Source organism: Pezoporus flaviventris, unplaced genomic scaffold, assembly GCF_033815535.1.
Source record: "Pezoporus flaviventris isolate CSIRO_AGI_PZ_B2104156 unplaced genomic scaffold, CSIRO_AGI_Pfla_v1 ptg000040l, whole genome shotgun sequence".
NCBI lineage: Eukaryota > Metazoa > Chordata > Aves > Psittaciformes > Psittacidae > Pezoporus > Pezoporus flaviventris.
In genome coordinates, this window is record NW_026892588.1 from 6,979,267 (window position 1) to 7,001,021 (window position 21,755).

At 36.8% G+C, this 21,755-nt stretch overlaps 1 protein-coding gene across 5 annotated transcripts in view; it reads left to right on the forward strand.

The window, feature by feature from the left end:
- CAMSAP2 (calmodulin regulated spectrin associated protein family member 2) overlaps positions 1–20,057 on the forward strand; it is an 85,891-nt gene extending 65,834 nt beyond the window's left edge. For 2 of the 5 annotated variants that reach the window (XM_061465149.1, XM_061465151.1), the window contains 10 exons: positions 317–410; positions 4,649–4,719; positions 5,201–5,270; positions 6,257–8,468; positions 9,594–9,730; positions 10,276–10,496; positions 11,515–11,614; positions 13,548–13,663; positions 15,200–15,318; positions 16,829–20,057. In XM_061465149.1, the coding sequence (XP_061321133.1) occupies positions 317–410; positions 4,649–4,719; positions 5,201–5,270; positions 6,257–8,468; positions 9,594–9,730; positions 10,276–10,496; positions 11,515–11,614; positions 13,548–13,663; positions 15,200–15,318; positions 16,829–17,134 (3,446 nt within the window). In that variant the 3' untranslated portion in view covers positions 17,135–20,057. The remainder of the gene's footprint in view (positions 1–316; positions 411–4,648; positions 4,720–5,200; positions 5,271–6,256; positions 8,469–9,593; positions 9,731–10,275; positions 10,497–11,514; positions 11,615–13,547; positions 13,664–15,199; positions 15,319–16,828) is intronic. The other 3 variants (XM_061465150.1, XM_061465152.1, XR_009745456.1) reach the window with 2 other exon arrangements.
- The last annotated feature ends 1,698 nt before the right edge of the window (positions 20,058–21,755 follow it).

Below are 21,755 nucleotides of genomic sequence, written 5' to 3' on the forward strand. Positions count from 1 at the left end.
AAGCAGCATATTTATTGTTTCTAAAAAGATTGCTTGTTTTTAATTTTGTTGCTTTTTTTCAGTTTTTTTCTCTGTCTTCCCTTTCCTTTTCTAGTCATTTTTGTCATTCTCCATTCCCTTAAATAGTGCCAATATGGGAACTTGGGAGGAGGTAGAGCTGAAAGGAAGTGACTGAGTTTTAATCTAAATAATTGAACCAATGAAAAGTCTTAAATCTTTGGAAATCATTACTTCAATTTATTTCAGACAGGTTTTTGACTATGTATTTTAACTGAATACTGAACTGTAATAACTTGAGCTTTGTTCTTTCTGGCAGCTGAGCCTGCAAAAGATGCAGCTTCTGCTCACAGCTTGAATGCTAACAGAAGAAATTATGTGGATGGCCCATCTGGTTCTGACTTTGTAGCCAGGTAATGTCACTAGTACTATTTCACAATCTTATCCTTTCTATTCAGAATCACACAAAAACCACACAAATCACATAAAACCCAGAGGTTTTTGTTTAGTTTTGTTGCTTCTTTGCAGTGCTCAGGGGTTGAATTACCAATCTGTAGAATTTTGTGGAAGGTGCTATAGTTCGGCTGTTTCCTGCACTGCCCTGTTGCATGGCAGGCTACGCGTTCATGTTTGTACAGTTCATACTTGCTACTTGGACAGCGTGCTATTGTTTTGCCACTTTCCAAAATAACCCTTACCATTCGGCACGTGTCACACGGCCTCCTTCTCCTCAGTTCCATGTGGGGCTGCTGACCAAATCTGCTCTGAAATAAGCGTTTTTCTTCAATTCACAGCAAATTTTCCAAAACTGAAGAAAGTGAACAGATAACGGCAAGAAAACCAGCGAGTGATGAGTTTAGTTTGGTCTGAGAACATTATTTAACTACCATGTAGGTCAAATAGGAAAAAGTAGACACTTATGCTATGATGGACTTCCCAAGTGTTGTAAGCATCAGAAATGGAAAGCTAACTGCTTTATTAAATGTTTTGCATGTTTTGTATTTTTTATAAGTCTATGTGAAACATTATTTTTAGTATTACTGTTACAGATTTGGAAGCAATGTAGAAACATCCTGTTTTTCTTGTGTTCTCTAGCTGATCATACTTTTGATTCATTTCTCAGAGAAGACCTTATTGCTCTTTACAACTATCTGAAAGGAGGTTGTAATGAGGTGGGAGTCGGTCTCTTTCCCAAATATCAAGCTGTAGGACAAGAGGAGATGGCCTCAAACTGCTCCAGGAGAGGCTTAGACTGGATATTAGGGGACAATTCTTCACCAAAAGTGCTGTCAAGCATTGGGACAGGCTGCCCTGGGAAGTGGTGGAGTCACCATCCCTAGAGGTATTTAAATGATGTGTAGATGCGGTGTTTAGGTGTAGCGGTGGACTTGGCAGTGCCAGCTTAATGGTAGGACTCGATCTTATGGGACTTTTCCAACCTAAACAATCCTATGATAAGGGGCAGAAATTGTATGTTAGGCCTTCTTTTTAATCTTTCTTTGACATGGTAAAAAAAGCCTTTAAAGTATAAACAGAGCTTGAAATCCAGAAGAGTAAGAAGCAGTCTTTTGCAACAGGGGTTCCCAAGGCAGTTTGCAAATTGCAGAGCCACTGCATACAGTCTGACAGAGGGCTTGTAACTGTGACTGTCATACAGAACAAAGAAAGGTTTGCAGTTGTCGTGGTTTAAACCCAGTCAGGTAATTCGTTCGCTCACTTCCCCCCCCTTTCTTGCCCTCCCCCTGCTCTCGGAGGGACGGAGAGGAGAATCGAAAAGAATGCAACTCCCACGGGTTGAGATAAGAACAGTTTAGTAACTAAGGTATAACACAGATCACTACTGCTACCACCAATGATAATAATGATAAAGGAAATAACAAGGGAAGAGAATACAACACCTCACCACCAGCCGACCGATAACTCACCCCCCAAGCCCGACCAAGCTCTGACCGATACCTCCTCCAACCCTGCAGTCCCCCAGCCCTTCCGGCTAACTCCCAGTTACCTCCTGGGCATGACGTGCTGTGGTATGGAATACCTCTTTGGTCAGTTTGGGTCAGGTGTCCTGTCTCTGCTTCCTCCTGGCTTCCCCTCCTCCCTGGCAGAGCATGAGCCTCACAAAGTCCTTGGCCAAACCAAAACATCATTGTTATCAGCTCTGTTCCCGAGCTGAAAGTCAAAACACTGCACTGCACCAGCTACCAAGGAGGAGAAACATGACTGCTACTGCTGAACCCAGGACAGCAGTAAAAATCACTGTTTGTACGTGGCTTTCAACCTGATGTCCCCCTTTTAGAGCTCTTCATGAACAAAACTTGAGTGGCTTATCTTTTAGAAGTTCTATGAAGACAGCAAATCATGTGTCAGTTACACTTTAAGCCAAAATAAACTGAAGAATTTTGTGCCATACTTATTCTTGTGCTGTAGAGAACTGTGGAGAAGATTTTCTTTAAATGTAAATGAAGTTAGTTGAAGGATACTGGACAACACAAGAGAAGTCTGTCTGTAACCTTGACCATAAAAAAATCCCCACAGCTGAAGGCATTAACTTTGTGCATTTATCCTTGCTCTTACAAATTTCTGCCAGTAACATAATACCTTCTTCATCCAAATAAACTTACCTTTTCTCTAAATGTGTACATTTTGTCTGTGCAGGTGATTTTTGGCCTCTAAACTTAAAAGGGCTTATGGGAAGTTTTACGATAAGCATCTGAATTCAAATCATAAACACTTACAAAACCCTTTATGTTTCTTAATGCCATTACCATTCCAAACTTAACTATCAAGTCTGTAAATTACCACCAACATGTTTTGTCAAATTGCTCATGTTTCCTGAGATACAGTAAAAACCATTGGTTGAACCCCTTATGGGTGGTGTTTTGCATATTGTACTAGCTCATCACAGCACTGTTTTAGTATCTTTACAACTGATGGGTATGGTTTCGTGTTGGAGTATTATGAGAGCAAGCCATGAGTAATATAAAGAGCTGTACCTTTCCTTATAAACCAATGTACTTCACCCAGCTTGGTGATACTTAACTGCATTGTAGGACAAAGGAGGGGCCTGAGAAGTTAACCTCAGATGACAGAAATCTAACACACAGGCTGCAGGTTCCCTGTAGGATCCTGTTCCCTGCAGGTCCTGGCCTTTCTCCAGGAAAAGTGGGACAACAATTGCACGCTTCCGCCCCCTTGAGTGTCTGACACTGTCATTTCAGTGCACAAAGTTAAAAACTAACTGCTGGAAAAAGTGAGTGTTTTTCTGCTGGTTTAGCTGGCTCAGAGGATTGGGTGGAGATCCAGATCCAGCACAGAGGAGGGAGTGGGACTGTGGCGGCGAGTAGTTAGGATGTTGCCATGGAACTACAGTCATGGTGCCAAATCAGTCATGTCTTGAGAAAAAAATAAAGTATACAGATTTTCTTTGTGGTAGTAAATTTTCAGAGGCTGCTGGATGAAATTTTGAAAGCATGCTTTTCTTTAAATATAACTTAGAGTTATATCTCCGACTTTGAAACCTCCACAGACATCTCAAATGCCATTTAAAAGATAGGTCATGTAGCTAGTGTGTCGTGTTACTAACACAAAAAATGAGGAATTTATGAGAACTTATTTTGAGTAATTTAACATATACTTATGAAAGGTGCTTTTGTAATTGTTGTAATTGTCAGATGAGTATTTTTCTTAAATTGATGTGAATATCCTTCCCACAGATATTTAGAAACATTCCTACAGCACACTGTATGTAAACTATAGAAGCAGTAAACAAATAGTTTGAAAATTACTGATTAAAAAAGGGACTTAAGGAGTGTGTTCTTCAACTCGGTGAACAAAACTGAAAACATGAAAGGATTTAATCCAGTGTGGTTGTGAAGTCTGGCTTCTTTAAAAGTGTTTTACATACAGATGCATGCATCTTTATGCATGTGTCTTTGTTACTGAAGAACCACCTTCATCGAAACATGAAATCATGTTAATCCTATTCAGGATTGACACAATCTATTACAGACCTTCTCTATGAAGCAAAAAAAAAAAAAAAGTAAAGTATCTGTTGTAAGTAGAAACAGAGGAAATCTTTGTAATTAGTGGTTCAGTAATGAATATATTGTTCGTATTTATAAAGTCACATCTGTTACAAAATCTCCTTTATCCACTTCTACTGCATATTGCAGTCCAGACACTAAGTAGGATTTTCAGACTAAGCAAATGAAAAGGGAGGTGCATGAAAAGTATATGATACTACCTGCATCTGATACTTAGTTCTGAGGCCAGCAGGTTCTGACTTGTTTTTATGTTTGGGGTTTTTGCTAAAATAAAACCTAAAAATGAGAATCTTCTAATAATGACATTCATATGGAATATATGGGGAGACAAAATGTTAACAAAACTATGGCACTCTGTGGCTGCCTGTGTAGGAGAAACACCTTTTTGACTTCTTGATCTATCTGCAGTAGGTCCAGTTAAAAGTAATTACAGTGTTCTCTTTTTAGTGAATAAATTAATATTTCCAGGAGAGAATTATACCTCTCTTTCTTCCTTGTCACAAAAAATGTGTCTGGTTTTGTGTTGGTCCAGGACATGAAGTCTGGTTGTCCTTTTGTAATGTGGCTTTTGATGCATTACTTCTAAGTTAATGTCTCTTGCTTTATAGATTAGAAAGTCCAACTTATACACCATCTCATCAACTGCATACACCCCAGCAGCCTCATTCATCTGTTCCAGGTAACAATTTAAAGTGGGTGGAAGAGGCAGTGAGAAAAGATGTTGTCTTCTGAGTTAATTGCTATCTTGCTTATGTTTATTCAAACATTATTTATGCAGAAATTACTGGGAAAGCTTCACATGAGAGGCTAATTAATGAGTTCTGTAATCTCTAAAATGTTTGGATGGGAGGTTCGTGTTCATACCTGTTGTGCATGATTTTTTTTTTATTTCACTTCTGTTTTGATTTTGTAGAATATGGCTTACAACAAGTATTTGTAGTATATTTTTATAGTAAATTCTTTGAGGAATGAGGGGTATAATATATATTCAGAATGAAATTGACTCAGTTGTTCTACTTGTAATCTCAGTATAGAAACACTTTTTTGTCATCACAGTGTTCTAAGTAGTGAAGCAAACTAATTTTATTAAAGTAACAGAAGGTGATGTTAAAATCATTTTTCATAGCAATTACTTTGGGTTCTATTTTAATTTCACTTAGGAATCATCAGAAGGTCCACATCAATGTCTTACGTAGATGGGTATGTAGGGACATGGCCCAAAGAAAAAAGGTAAGTAGTCTTACTGTACAAGTTGGTTAAAAAGATATTACTTATTTGTCATAAATAGTAGTAAATGCTCCATAGTAGTTCGGATTTTCAGAATCCCCTAATAAGAGTTCTTGTAAGTGACTTGCAGAAGTAGAAAATGTATCATGGATTAAGAACTCAGTAACAGGAAACAAACGTCAGAAATAAACCAATGTAAGGCTTTTACGTTGAAATGAGATATAGTTGAGATCATAGAATGGTTTTAGGATACAAGGGACCTTAAAGCTCATCTAATTCGAACCCCATGCCATGGGCAGCAACACCTTCCACTAGACCAGGTTGCTCAAAGCCTTGTCCATCCTGGCCTTGAATACTGCAGGGATGGGGCAGCCACAATGTATTTGAATTGTTTGCATTAGGTATTTGAATTGTTGACAGTAAATATGTTCACATTTACTAATTGCAATCAGCTAAGAGTGGTAAGAGTAACATCCCTAATGAGCTCAGTAAATACAAGCTCAGGGCTTGTATTATTTTGTGAATAGTAATAACAATCAAGTTGAATATTTTGAGTTTTAGGCTGGTCATAAATAATCTGTCAGGTGTAAACCAAAGTTAAAATGGTAAGAGTTACAGTGATGGGTTATTCAGTAAGTGTAAATTGCATCTCTTCACACCTTCCTTCTCATCTGCTGTGGTAATCCCTATGTTCCTAAAATGCTCAGAATTTATTCCAAAGTAATATGAAGCACCGTCTGTCTCTGAAGAAAATGTTGTTATATTCCATTTTGATGTGCATTTTTATTTATTCTATTTATATTTATCAAATATATGTACTTATGTATAATTATGATACTGTATTTGAAGATAGGCATATATAGTATACTTAACAGTGCCTTTAATACTACAGTCTTAAAGTAATTTTAAACCCAAATATGAATGTTTCAGTAGTAGTAGTAGTAGTAATAATCATGAGTTGCTCAGTTCTTTCCTTTAATCTCTATTAGGTCATCGCTGCATGGAGTTTCATTTGATATTTCTTTTGACAAAGAAAAAAGCATTCCAGTATCTACTCCAGACAAAGGAATTACTAGATCTGTGAGCAATGAAGGCCTTACACTAAACACCAACCGCATGCCAAAACATACTAGAAAAAATCCGTCCTTCAAACCAGTAAATGGAGAGGAGGAAAATCAAGATATTGAAGAGGAAAAGGACACAGTAGCTCATAAAGACAGGAGGGCAAATCAGTCTCTTAATACAAATCAAAAAAATGCCAATGAGAGTAGCCACTACAGGTTTCCAAACGGAGCTCTGCAAAACAGGGCAGTTCTGGATGATTTTGGCAATCGGATTGAGCCACCAAGCATTGAAGAGGCTTTGCAGATAATTCATAACACTGAAAAATCTCCCAGAGTTATCCCATCAGACCAAATTACAAATGGGTTCTTTCTTCACAATCAGGAAATGAGCATCTTGAATTCAAACATTAAACCAAATCAGTCTACTCCTGATGTAATTACAGACACAAAAGGTGCTCTAAGTCCTATGACTGACACTACAGAAGTAGATACTGGAATACATGTCCCTTCAGAAGATATTCCAGAGACAATGGATGAGGATTCTTCTTTGAGAGACTATACTGTAAGCATGGACTCTGACATGGAAGAACCATCTAAATTTCTCCAGGATTACGACATGCGGGCTAGCAATCACAGAGATCAGTTAAGTCCCTGCCCCAGCTCAGTAAGTACTAAATCACAGGCAGGCAGCAGCGCTTCTTCAAGTTCGGGGGTTAAGATGACTAGCTTTGCAGAGCAGAAATTCAGGAAGTTGAATCACACAGATAGTAGAAGCAGTGGAAGTAGTTCTCAGAAAACCACACCAGAAGGTTCTGAGCTGAACATCCCTCATGTAGTTGCTTGGACTAATATTCCTGAGGAGGCATCTGTTCCTCAAGGAAGAGACACTACCCAGTTACTGGCTTCTGAAATGGTACATCTTAGGATGAAGCTAGAGGAAAAGAGGCGAGCCATTGAAGCACAGAAGAAGAAAGTTGAAGCTGCATTCACGAAGCAGCGTCAGAAGATGGGAAGAACAGCATTTCTTAATGTTGTGAAAAAGAAAGGTGATGGAGTATCACCTCTGCGAGAAGAAGCAGCAGGAGCTGAAGATGAGAAGGTATTCACTGACAGTAATCAGTTGAAAGACAAAGAAACTCAAAAATCAGATGAACAAACTAGTAAGACTTCAGAATTAATAAAAGAAACCCCTGAAAACTCTCATAGTAAATGGTTCAAATCTCCTGCTACTCCTATGGATGCTGAAAAGCAATGGAGTTTAGCAAGCCCCTCAGAAGAAAACTTGAATGAAGGAGATATATTAGAATATACGAAATCTATTGAAAAACTAAACTCTTCCCTACACTTTTTGCAACAAGAAATGCAACGTCTGTCCCTTCAACAGGAGATGTTGATGCAGATGAGAGAGCAACAGGCTTGGGTTATTTCTCCTCCTCAGCCTTCTCCTCAGAAGCAGATTCGGGATTTTAAGTCTTCATCAAGGCAAACGGGAACGCCAGCTCCGATTGCGCCTTTCTCACAGGAATCTCCTCGCTCTACACATCAGTCTCCACAGTCTTCCAACAGGAAGAATGCCTCTTTTCACATTAAAATGCAAAGGACTCCTAGGCCAAATGAACTGAAAATAACACCTCTCAATCGTACCTTGACTGCCCCGCGGTCTGTGGATAGTCTTCCTCGTCTGAGGAGATTTTCTCCAAGTCAGGTTCCCATTCAAACTAGATCATTTGTTTGCTTTGGAGACGATGGTGAACAAATAAGTGAACCTCAGTTAAGAGGAAATCTTTCAAAGGAAGTCAAACCTACAGAAGAAGTAGCAAAAGAAGAAGGACCAAAATTGCTTAAACAGTGTGAAAAGAATTTGGAGGAAAAGGAGATTAAGCCTATAGAATCTAATGTTTCTGAAGTATTATCTCAGCCTATCACAGAAACGGTCTGCCTCACCCCTAATGAAGATCAGCTAAGCCAACCGATTCTACCACCACCAGCTCCCAAAACGGCTAATTTAATTGAAGTTTCTCTATCAGATTTGAAGCCACCAGAAAAAAATGAAGTATCTGTTGAGAAATATGAAGGTGAGAGTGACAGAGAGCAATTTGAGGATGACCAGAAAGTCTGTTGTGGATTCTTTTTTAAGGTAAGAGAACTAGTGGATGTGTATGTTTGCTATTAAGCTTCCTTTGAAAGGGCACTTCTTAATTAACATGAAGATTTCAGTGATGATTTTCTGTTGATGTCAAAGCAGATAGTTCTGCAACTCTAAATGTACAAGCATATCTTTGCACTTGATTAATTTGACATCATAAGAGTGGTGAGATTCTACTGTACTGCAGTTGTGAGCATACCAGAGTATCCCTTTCCATTCATAGCTGTTGAAGAGCACTTGGAGTTTTCTGTGAAGAAGATGAATGCTGAATGAATGAAGATGCATGGAGAAAGATTTCTTTATAGCATAAGCTTTGGTGACCTTAAACAAATATGCTCACATCTCACAGTCACTTCCCCACCCTACCCCCAAACTCAACTACAGGTTTTTGAAGTACATAACATACACATTTTTTTAAATGTTGAATGTCTCCAGGTTGCACTTGGGAGAGCCTTTTTTGCCTCTCTTGGCTGGCTAAGGAAGTATAGTCTTCCAAGACTCCCTTTTAAAGTTGGTCTTTGGGAGCACTCCCTGTTGTCTTTCTGAAGAGTTATATTCAGACAGGCTTTTAACTATGATGCACATTGTATTGTGCATTTAACTGTAATGGACAGACACTGATTTTTCTGTCTTGGAATGCCTCAAAATCTTGTGTCACACATCTGAGATGTGCCTTGCTTCTCTGGAAGCATTCCTCAGTTCTAACATAACAGCTGTCTTAGTCAGCATAAATTATTTCTATATGTTACATAGTTACTGCTTTTTGTGATAAATTGCCTTCATCTGTATACAGATACAGTCTTCCAAAGCTGAACACAGAAGTTTATGCACTGTGGGATCTGACAGTAAACTTAAATATTTCACATAATAATTTTTTTCCTATTGGAGCTGAATTTTATGTTTGACTTGGGAAGGAAAAATTCCTATATGAAAAGTTTTCCGTAGTCTTAAGAGAAATCTTTTAAAATAAACTAGTTTCAAATACTGTATAAGTATGTTATGGTATTGCAACCCAGTGTATAGAATTAAGTGTCTTATGACTTGGCAAAATCAGTTGCTGCATTCAGAGATCTTGATATTTTTGGGTCTTTTTTCTTCAAATACTGTTGCTGCCAGGATGATCAAAAGGCAGAAAATGATATGGCAATGAAAAGAGCAGCATTGTTGGAGAAGCGTTTGAGAAGAGAAAGAGAGACTCTGCTTCGAAAGCAGCAGCTGGAAGCTGAACTAGAACATAAGAAGGAAGAGACAAGGTAAAACTACATGTCCTGATGCAAATGATCAGTAACAGTGAATGTAGAAATATCTGCTTCAGTTAAAAGCGTAACTTCATGTCAAAAAATTCCATTTTAATATCCAAGATATTTAATCCAGATGTGCTGAGGATTTCAGCTGAAGACACATGTCAGCTGGCCCTGCAAAATGAGCAGGTGCATCAGTCTGTAGCTCAGACTCAACGCTTGTGTCCTGCTGGCCTGGGTGAAGTTGCTCAGAGCACTACCCCACCGTGTACCTTCTATTCTGAGGGAAAGCAGATCACTTTGGGCTTCTTTCTGCACAAATGCAAAATGCTTACTCACAGCAGTCAAGTTAATAAACATGGTTTTGATTCTACTAGTAAAAGTATGCCGAAAAACTTAAATAAACTGAAAATCATAAAAGCAAGTTCCTCTTACTGCTGTCTGAGGATCTTAAAGTTGAAAAAAGTCCAATGCCTGTGTTGCCCTCACTGCTAAAACTGTTAATGTGGAAAGTTCCTACTGCTAAATTTAGTTGATGATTTTTTTTTTTGTTTTAGACGAAAAACAGAAGAAGAACGTCAGAAAAAGGAGGATGAGCGAGCACGGCGTGAATTTATTAAGCAGGAATATATGAGAAGGAAACAATTAAAGCTAATGGAAGACATGGACACTGTCATAAAGCCACGTTCCCTCTCAATCAAACAAAAAAAGCCACGTCCAAAATCTATTCATAGAGATCATATTGAATCACCTAAGACACCAATCAAAGGTCCACCAGGTAACAAATGTTCATGTGGAAAAAGAGTCTGTTCATGCTAAAACACCAGCTTGGGGTTTGGTACTAACAAGCACGTGCGTTTATTCATGTCTTGGGCTAAGCTGAAGCTGCACGTGACTCAACTGGAAAGCAAAATCTGCCAATAGAAACAAAAAGATGAATGTCACTTACCTGCTATGCGTGCATGCATATATCGACAAACAAAAAGGTTAACTGTATGAAAACCCAGTGGAAGCACTAATGTGTGTTGCAAGTTTCATACACACCCATGTATTGTTCACTAATTTCTTCTTACACCTGTAGAGCTCAGAATGAATAACAGTTGGGAGATAAGAGATCAATTAATAAAATGGTGATTATAAGGTAAGAGTACTTAAACTTCCACTTGATGCAGGCAAAATGAAAATAAAAAGTAAATTTTGTATTTTAAGTTTTTCTACTTTGCTCACTTAGCTACTGCACGTAGCCCTAATCTCATGGAACAATTTGGCATTCTTCAAGATACCACATTTCTGCAGTATTGATTGGAAAAAATATTGCCCATTTACAACTGGAGAAAAAGTAACCAGACTGCTCAGTGATCCTTTTTGTTATAGCATTGTATAGCCTTGTTATTCTGCTGTATTTTCTCTAGCTGCTTCCCTCCATCTTCCAGTATACTTTGAAGTTTTTTAACACCTTCCAAAGACTCCATTCCAAGCTTTAAATTAAGTCTCTTAAGCTCTCTTTCATGAGGACTTACTAACTTTGATTGCATTCTTCAATTTGCATAGTGTCAGTATTCCTACATCCATGCTTCATGTTAATGCTTAGTTTGAGACCATCCCAGGTGGCTGCAAATGGCTGGGTGTCAGCAAGTATTTAGATGCAGTGCACCACATATGCATGCAGGTATATCATGTATGGGTGTAAGAGTCTCATGTATAAAAGCTCTTACTGACTTTCTGATGCTGGTGTTGGGTCTAATGAACAGACTCTATTGCTTAGGTTTATACGCCTTAACTTTGTTTTTATCCAGGTTCACAGCTTTATCGTGTTTTTTCAGTATCTAGTCTTTCATTGGCATCGCTGAATACAGGGGACAATGAGAGTGTGCAGTCAGGCAAGAGAACACCAAGGTAAAGCTAAAATAACAGTTTCATTTAATAAAATTTGATAATCAGCTATGTAAAACTAGCATGAATTTTAAAGAGGTCATGTATATATTGTGTACTCCAGGAACAGGTATGTTTTCCTGATTTGAAACATTGATAATTTCCACTGTCAGGCATTTGGTAACCAAGCCATGATCATTTGTTTTACAAATTTTACTAAGTAAACCAGTTGAGCAACTATAAATGAGGTCAAAGCAAAATGCTATTCACACAGCCTCTCTAATTCACCTGCTTGGATTTAAGTCTCAACTTGTGGATATTTCATTAAACCTATATGCTACGTGCAGCTACATAGCTTCTTTCCTTTATTTTAACATTCTTTGCTGGGCTTTTTTTCCCCTTAGCAGTCGCACAGGGAAGTATTAAACATTCAGTAGGACTTCAGCCTTTTCCAAACACCCAAATTTAGTTTGCATTACAAACCATGTGGAAATTAAATAAGAAGAGATTAAAATAAGATACTTTTTTAAATTTTATTTCCAAAATCTATACTATGATTCAGATGAAAATTATTATTTCTGTGTAACTATGTAATTATACTCAGTGGAATACTTTTTTATATATATAGGAAAGAACTAGAGAAGAAAGGGAAACTAGGAAAACAAGTTTTCATGGCCAATATGCATCACTTACCAACTCTGACATGCCTGCATCTGGTTTCAGTTGACTTTTCAATTTCCTGGATGTCTTGAGAACTGACTTGAGAACTGGTTATTACATTAGAAACTGTAATAAAATGACCCAAGTATTCTAACATCTCTTAAAAATTATCTGTTTTAACTGATAGGAGGATTTCTCCCAACTGTATTAGCTATTAGAAAAGGATTGATGTAGCTTATCTACACAGAACTTAAAGGAGATGGCCCTTATCTACGTAGTTTTAGTTGTATAGTGCTGTGCTATGCTTGTAATGAACAGTACTTTGTATTTGATTTACGGAGTTGAGACTTTTAAAATATGATAAAATTCAGTACAAATTGCTGAAAGGAACAGAGTTGAAGGAATTTTCAGTATCTTTCCAGACGCATGCTATCAGCTTTTTGTTGCATCAGAATTATCTTTTGATGATCACACCGAGTGAATTTCAGTGATAAGTTTGAGGTCTCCTTCATGCAGGTGCTAATCCCAAAAAAGGTGTAGGATATATAAAAGATGGAATTTTCATCTATTTCTTATTTTACTGGAAGTTAGCATGTATATAAATGCTATTATAATACTACTTTTTTGTATTCTGTGCTGGTAGTGCTTTCTCACTTAGAAAAGTTTTCATTTACAAGCTGCAAATTTGGCTGGCTTTTGCAGTAGCTGCAGTCAAAAAAATGTTTAAATATCTTATAACAATTTAATAATAACTTGAAAATCTTGCTACTCACATTTGAGTGCAAGCACAGCCTGAAGAATTACAGCACCAGAAGTTACTGCTTGTGAAAACAAAAATTAGAAAGGAAATCGTTTTGCTTTCTTAAATACAGCAGTTCTCGCTGCCAGTTGTTGTAATAAGTATAAATGAACTAAATTTTTACTTCACATTCACCATTCTATCAAGAACTTTGTTTGTTTTGTTAGTATCAATGTAAATGTAACCTTGATTCCCACTTAGTAATAATATTCCATAGCTTAGATTATCTATTGGGTTTCTTTTCTCAGATGTAACCCGAAAATTTACTAACATCCACCTCATGTAAATACCAACTTCTTGGATCACTCAAAACACTTTATATGGAACATGAACTCAGTTATCCATTAATTTCTTCTGTAAATATTGTACATTTAGGTTTATAGTCTACACTTCAAATAATTGTGTTCTACCTTAATACAGTTTGCTTTCCTTTCATATTAGAAGGCATCTCTGCTGAACATTGTAATTTCTTTAATAGACTTTAAAATTAATGTTTAGGTCCGAGTCGGTGGAAGGATTCTTATCTCCAAGTCGCTGTGGTAGTCGTAACGGAGAAAAAGATTGGGAAAACGCATCTACAACTTCTTCAGTCGCCTCTGCTACAGAATACACAGGTCAGGGGCAGCAGTATTCAGAAAAGAACCTGACTATTAGTGGTTCTATGCATGAAAAGTTTTTAATTATCTTTGGTTTAATAAAACTTGATTGAGAGCTTTTCATAGAAATGTGAAGATGGGAACAACACAAGGTTAAAATTTTAAATCCAAAATAAAAGTACCGAGTCAGTAGCATTTGTACTAACCAGAATAAACTGCAGTTTGGCTCAAAACAGCAACCGGGCTCACATACCACTGGGCACTCCAGCAAGGCAAGAGGAGTTGAAATTTAAGCTAAATTTAGATTAGAGTTACAAAAGGCTAAAACCAAATTGCAGCAGGAAACAAAAGCTTCTTTTCTTGCCCACGTAATATCTCATTGGTTGATAAAAGAGTAATGTTGGTGTTTTCAATAAACTTTTACGGAGATCAGGTTTGACGGATGGGCCTGCTGGCAAGTGTTAGTGTTGAAAATAATCTTATCTCCTTTCTGCTTTTTTTACTACAGTCTGGGAGGGCAAATTGTACATTCTGAACATCAGAAACTACTTAACTAGTTTTGAATCATGAAACTTCAGTCAGTTTGTGTCAGTTTGTGCCACTTGCACGTGAAATTAAATTACAGGACAGATAGCAAGATTTTGCCTGGGTGGTCTTGCTCAGTTTTCTCGTAAAGACCCATACTGTTGAAGAACATCTTTTAATAGCTACTGTGTAGAGCTTATTTTTAAATGAAGGAATACGGAGTTCCTAGGAATTGGAACAGGCAGCTTTTTTCACATGTTTTAATATCTTCACTCAGTCAGATATCATATGGATCTTTTGTGTTGATTCTAGGCTTTTTTCCTCAAAGCCTAGACAAACTTGAGATTTTATCTTAAATTTAACTGGTAATTGCTTATGTATAATATTCCTTTCTAAGACTTCAAATTTGTACTTACATGGTTTTGGTGGTATTTTTAAATGGTCTTGATACAAGTGCACGTATCTTTCAGAAATTAAAATAGAGGAGATTTCTCTTTCAACCAGATGAATCAAATCTCTTTACAAACAGAATAATCTGGCCAGGGTCGGGCCAGATCTCATCCCTGGTTTTGGGTAAAACATTTCTGGAATACAGGGTGGATAGCTTACAGTAACTCTGATCACCACATCAGTTTCATTGTTATTCCCCTCACCCTTGAAATCACAAGTGTATGTGAAGAAAATGAAAGAATTTGCTCCCTCCTGAAAGACTGAAATGTTAGTAAGAAAATGCAAAACATTTTATTGTTCACAGAAAAGGTCTTCTGAGAAAAAATATATTTACCAAGACTGCCAATAATGATGATTTAATAATGAAAGGTATATTTGTAAGCAAAATCAGTAACAGTTGAAACAATGACATTTTACCTGCTTGTGAAACTTGTGGTCTCTAGTCTAATTCTGTTTTACTCCTGTATTTGTATTTTCATGCATGCATAAGATCCATACCAGAGGTGCTTCACAGCATTTCAAGTAACTCTTTGGTGGCTTGTTCATTAACTTAGCTTATTTGTCATTCTTCCTCCATAGGACCAAAGCTCTTCAAAGAACCCAGTGCTAAATCCAATAAGTATATAATTCAGAATGCACTGGCACATTGCTGCTTGGCTGGAAAAGTAAATGAAGGTCAAAAGAAAAAGATACTGGAGGTAAGGATATATTCCCCTGAAAGCATAAACACCTGAGTCAAACCATAGTCAGGCATTAGGAAGGCACTCAAGTATAAATGCGGATATAGAAAGGAGTCTTTCTGAGGTTATGCCAGCTCTTATCTAAAGGCTTAAGTAACTTCTGTACCTTACTTCCTGTGTAGACAGAGGTTCTCTAGTACTGTAGAAACAATAGCATTGTACATGCAGCATAGGAAGCTGAATTAATTGACATGTTGATTAATCATTACTGCTTGCTTAATGTGGGAACTTCAATATGTAGAATTTTGTAATTTGCTTACGAACTTGTTCTACCTAACATGAAAAATACCCATCTTACACAGCTGCTCAGATTAGGACCTTTACAACAGTGGGATAGCTCACTCATGAACAGAAGGAACTGAAAAACATCACTCCTAGGCTTTTCTCCAGTTTCCAAGCAGTAGGACAAATTCAGGAGTTCTGCTAAAAAAAGGTGCCTTCCAACCTTTTCTGTTACCCTGGTACAAACCTTTCTGAATATACACAAACACTGTAAGGGTGAGAACTCTGAGACCAATATGTTTCCCTGCAAAAGGAATAACAGATAATATAAGCATTAAGAGTAATGGGACTGTTCCTTTTTACCAACTGCAACAAATTTGACAGATTAAATACATCAAAGAATACAGGTACTTGGAATCTGGATTTAATTTCTTTTCTGGAACAAATTTCACAACAGTATTTCTTGCCCTTTTTTCTCTTCATGATTCTTCTGCATTCACATCTAGATGCTGCCTTCTCTGTCTTTCCAGCTACTTTTTTGGAAATAAGTGAGAAATCAAGACAGCCTCTTTCAGTTCAAGTAACTGAGAGCGTAAGAACCCCCAGAAATCCCGGAAAAAAACAGCTGTTAAAAGATCATGCTTAACTCTAGGATGCAGAATATATCACTTGATAGAAGCTGTACATGTTCAGGGCACATATCCCATATAGCAGAAGTTGTGTTGGGTGGAATAGGAATCTGAAGATTTCATCTAATAAAGAACTTTTACTTAGTACACCTCAACTGACTTTATGGTTTGACCAAACTTGGATGGATTTAGGGAGGTCTGAAATCTCATTTTGGCACTGGAGGATCTTCCATGCACATCTAGATTTATCTAAATTTACTGTTCCCAAACTTGGAACTATTAGACCTGCTTAATGAAATGGATGTAAGGATTTTCATTGGGTCTGTAAAAAATTAGCTAGGATGTCTGTCCTTGAGGTGTAACTAAACACCTCTAGGTGAAATTGTCTAAGTAAATAAGATTTTGCTTGAGAAAGATAACTGCCTTATCAAAATCCAGGTAGGGGAGGCTTAGTAAATTCTAATAATGGAAAATAAGGTCTTTTAGTGGATAGAGTTAGACACAAGTTTCAGCTCTGGTAGAAAGCAAATTGAAAATGACAATCCAATGATTCTGGTTGTTTTGTAATGACGATGCAAAATTCATTTTGTGAATCTTTTTCTTTCTTTCTTTTAAAGGAAATGGAAAAATCCGATGCCAATAACTTCTTAATCTTGTTCCGGGATTCAGGCTGCCAGTTCAGATCTCTGTATACATACTGCCCTGATACTGAAGAAATCAATAAATTAACAGGAATAGGTCCCAAATCTATCACAAAGAAAATGATAGAGGGACTGTATAAATACAACTCTGACAGGAAGCAATTTAGCCACATACCTGCTAAAACTTTGTCTGCCAGTGTTGATGCAATTACCATTCACAGCCATTTGTGGCAAACCAAGAGACCAGTAACTCCTAAGAAACTTCTACCAACCAAGGCATAGTAGATGGGAAAAAATTTCCTTCAGACAATTATGATAAACTTGCACTTCATCTTTACTGCCTATAGGAAATAGATTTCTAGTTGCCAACAAGACTCTTAGAACTTAAACTGGACACCCAAGTTCTATTATCATGTCCAACTGGAATGTAAACACAGTGTTTAGGAGTGCAGAAGATTATCGCTTAGGTGATTACAGAAATGTTTGACTTGTGTGGAGATTTGTATGTGCTAATACAGAGTATATTTGCTCTGTATTTTGATTAGAAACACTGAAGCACTGAATGTTCCTCTTTAGTGACTCAAACTACATTTTTTTTACATCTGTTGCCTTATATGTTTGTATTTGTGCTTGTCTTGAAATATTTTTTCTTTCACTAAAAGAATACTTCTTAATATTCTCAATACCATTGAACTTTGCATACAGGCTTACAGTAAAGAATAAATGAGAAGTTGTGTATTACCGAAGAACAGCTGAATGGGTCTGTTCTGCAATATCCTTATTGTATGTTATAACAAAATCAAGATTCATTCCCCTTAGTATTTACAATTCTTTTTCAATTAAATAATACTGATTTGCTCATAGACTAAACAGTAAAGGAAAACCCTTTGAACTGCTTGAAGCTTCCTTCAGATAAATTATTTAACAACTCAGGGTATAGTTTGGTGATGCAGTTATTCCTGTTTCAGTAAGTTGCCATCTGAGAGATGTAATGACTGAACATGTGTGTGTTCACAATAGCATTAAAATGTAAAGCAAAAAATTTGATGGGCCTCTAAAACAGTTGAAGCAAATGTGCTTTATTCTGCATTGTGCCAGATGAAGAGCGAGCACAGAGTCAGGTACTTCTTCTCCAGGGAAGGAATAGGAACTTGTGAATTAGGTCCCTGATGTTTGCCTGACAGAACACTAAAAATATTCAGAAGAATCACAGAATTCACTAAGTCACAGATCTTTCAGAAGTCATTTATCTTATTCCCATTGATTTTACTATCCAGGCCACTGTCTGTTCTTCCTGCCTTCAGACCCACCAGCTCAGACAAGTACATCTGACAAGAATTTTCAGTATGTCCTAGTAAATTGTTTTCTTGACACGATCTAATAGCCGATGTCTTGTGACACTGAGTGATTTTAAATACGTGGCAAAAAAAGCCTAAATGACATTTCAGTAATGTATAATATGGCCAATTACAAAACCAAATTCTAGGCATACTTCAGTATTATTTACCAAGGGCTGCATTTTCTGTCAAAACAGTATTTGATTATTTTATAGATCACTACTCCGTTTCAGTGTTTGTTTCTCTTATAATTTGCTTTTAACATAGCACTGTTCTGGGAGAAAAAGAAAAAAACAAAAAGAAACTACAAACTTGAAACCTCCCTTAAATCTGTGGCTGTTTCCATAATGTACACAGTGTACACCAGAGGATTTGCTGGGGGAAAAAATCTCATTCTCAGGAAAAGACTTGAATGATTTGTGATTCTGTTCTGTTTCAGTGTTGTGACAACTACATAAACATAAGACAGTATTGTGCTGTAAGTATGTAGTCCATTCTGTTTCATGAGGAGACTAAAACTATGTCCATATTTCTCTCATTAAACTGCTTTGAGAGAAACTGCCTCACTACGATGATGTACTCATTTACTTCTACAAAAGATGCACAGGAATGAGATATCATTAAGCAGGTTAGAACAGTACTTTTTTTAAATTATTATAAGGCCTTAGGCATCAATGCATCTGATTATCAACATTTTCTCAAAAATGCTGTCGGTTTTACTGTAATTTATGTTCTTATGTATATTTGTTAAAACTGTAAAAAAAAGAAAAACACTTTAAAATACATGTTTAATATGTATGTGGCTCAAAACTGTTTGTGGTTAGCAGATTCCTACTGTTTGCATGTATATCACCAGGATATGTAACTCATATTTCAAGTGTATACAGATCATGTATATAGGATATAAATAATATTAAAAATGGGGGAAGAGGGTTTGCACATTCTGCCTGTTAGACAGTTCCTACAAACACTAAGTAGGAACATCCTGAATAAAAGTATGAAACTGTGTACAATATACAGTGATTCAAAAGACCCGGAGGTTGGAATTAAGTGAAACACGTGCGGTGAACAACTTCAAAAGAAGTTTTATCATTGGAGGCTTTTTATTTCTAAAACCTGTACTCTGATTTAACTGAAGATTTGCAACACCACAAAGACACACGCTTCAATCTAATCAAAGTGAGCTTAAATGACAGGAATATTCTCCAAGTAATTTTAAATATACCTGAATGTATCATGAAATTTACATTTGTCAACAGGTTAAAGATTTGTGCAATGTTGAAAAGTAGAATGTGAATAATGCAGTTGAAAATTTCATTGCTCGCAGTATAAAGTTTTACTTACCACAGGAAAAGTAAAGCTAGATACACTTTTCCTTTTTAAGCCTGCAACTTTTCTAATTCCAGTGGATCTTTGGTTGGGATCATGTTTAAAAAAAAGAAAAAGAAAAAAAAAAGCTTTCCATAAAGGCCAGTATTTATCACTGACCTTTTCAGAACACACTGGTGCTTTCATCAGGGGTATTATTATTGTTGCTACAATTGTATTGCCAAACTCCTGTCTTAGTTTTTGGAGTAGACTTTCATATTCTAACAGTCATAATAGCTACTGAATTTTTTTTTTTTATGTTAGTATGACTGTTAGTTTTTATTATTTGGCTGTTTAAAGCCAAATTCAGCTTATTTAATTATGATTTAATGGGCACTGTTGAATAATGTACAGTGTATTGTGTGCTTACTTGTCCACTTCTATGGAGCATAGCTTCCATATTTTTTCAAATGCTGTGCTGTAAAATATTGTCATTGCTACTTATGTGGTACAGTGTAGTTTTTTCCTTTCATTTAAATAAAAGCATGGCACCCAAACTACATTTTTTGTTTTCTTGCTTACATCTAAATATAAACTGAAACCATAAATACTTCACATTAATATTTAGATCTTTTTTTCTTCTCATATTTCAGCAACATAGAACTTGTAGGAAATCTGTACCATTTTCATTTCTCCTTTTGTTCCCCGTTGTCTTTCTTTCACAGACAGTTTAGTTTTCAGATGTTATTGGAGGAGACCATTGAAGAATTAGGCGCTTCATCTCATTCTTGAGGACAGTATGTTGTTACCCTGTTCTGTTCAGAACTGAGTTTCACAATTGTAAGTCAGCTGATAAGCTCCAGTACTCCAGTTTGCTTCCACTGTTCCAAAACCACAGAAAACTCACTGGCTGGTAACAGTGATTGCTTCAGATGGGAAGGTTTTCAAGATGAACTGGAGCCTTAACTTGTACTTGTTCGTGGTTCAATCTTGAACAGGAATAGTATCAAAAATATGGTCTCTCTTCCAGATTTGTTAATTAACAATTTTTTCCAGTCTTTCATGCCTTTTTGGGGGTTTTGTGTTGTCCTCCTGGGTTGCAGAGCAAGAGCAAGGACTTGCTGAAAGGAACATGACATCACTGCATTGTCAACAGGCAGGCTGAATGGTTGGACTAACTTATGCAGATAAAAAATCTCTAAATTTCAGAGCTATTCAAAGGGCAGCTTCAAGAATGCAGATGTGATAGTAGGGCTTTTAGTGCTGAACTGAAAACTAACATGGATGAACATGAATAGCCTTCCCTCTTCCCCCTAAAACTGGGTATTTTTCAGCCAGCTCAATCAGTTCCTGTACAGCATCACAAACAGGCTGCCACAAGCAAGGAATTATGTTGGAACACAAAACACCCAGTTGCACCCACTAAAGCTGTTTTTTCATTGGTGAGGCCAGCTCAAAATTTTCATCTAAACCCAGCCTTTGTACTGACAGGCTTTAGAACCAACTTCATTTTCTCTATCCTTCCACCAGTAACACCACACTTGAGAAACTTCAGAGCATACCCTGGTTAATTTGACAGACTATGACTACCATGTGTCTGAATTTGAATCAACATCTGTACTGCTGTGGGATCCAGCGAGGACAGCAGATATCTTCTATCACCAACTGCACAATAATCATCTTGGTTACACTCAGAACCTAAGCTTTTGGATCAAGCACACTCAGAGGTGATGCAGAAAATGGCTTTAATTCTCAAATCCAGTTGTATTGATCAGGTGTGGATGTTTCTTCTTTAATAAATTAATAAAAACAAGGCTTTATAAGGGCAAAACCTTTAACTACATCTATCTTTTCAAACAGCGAATTAGCATTTCTTTGCTGCCTTGTTAGTAATTTAATGAACTTAATACGTACTTTGAAGAATTTAGGCTATAAAGATCTATCTTGACAGCCACAGCCCCTTCCAGCTGCTTGTACATTTCCTAATTAATTAAAAACCTTTAAAAAAAACCCATAAATTATCTTATTTCAGTTCTCCATGGCAGAAAAAAAGTATTTTTAACATGCACAGCATCTTTGTTTATAAGTACTTTGTTTTTAAAAGTTAACTATTTAGGAAAAAAAAGATATGAATTGTGTTTGTGTATGAATACATATAAATGCACATACACTTGCAGATTTACTTGCTTCCACATCTAAGAAATACCCTTTATTTAGACAACCACAGCAAAGAGATAGATACAGTAGGGAAGTTACAC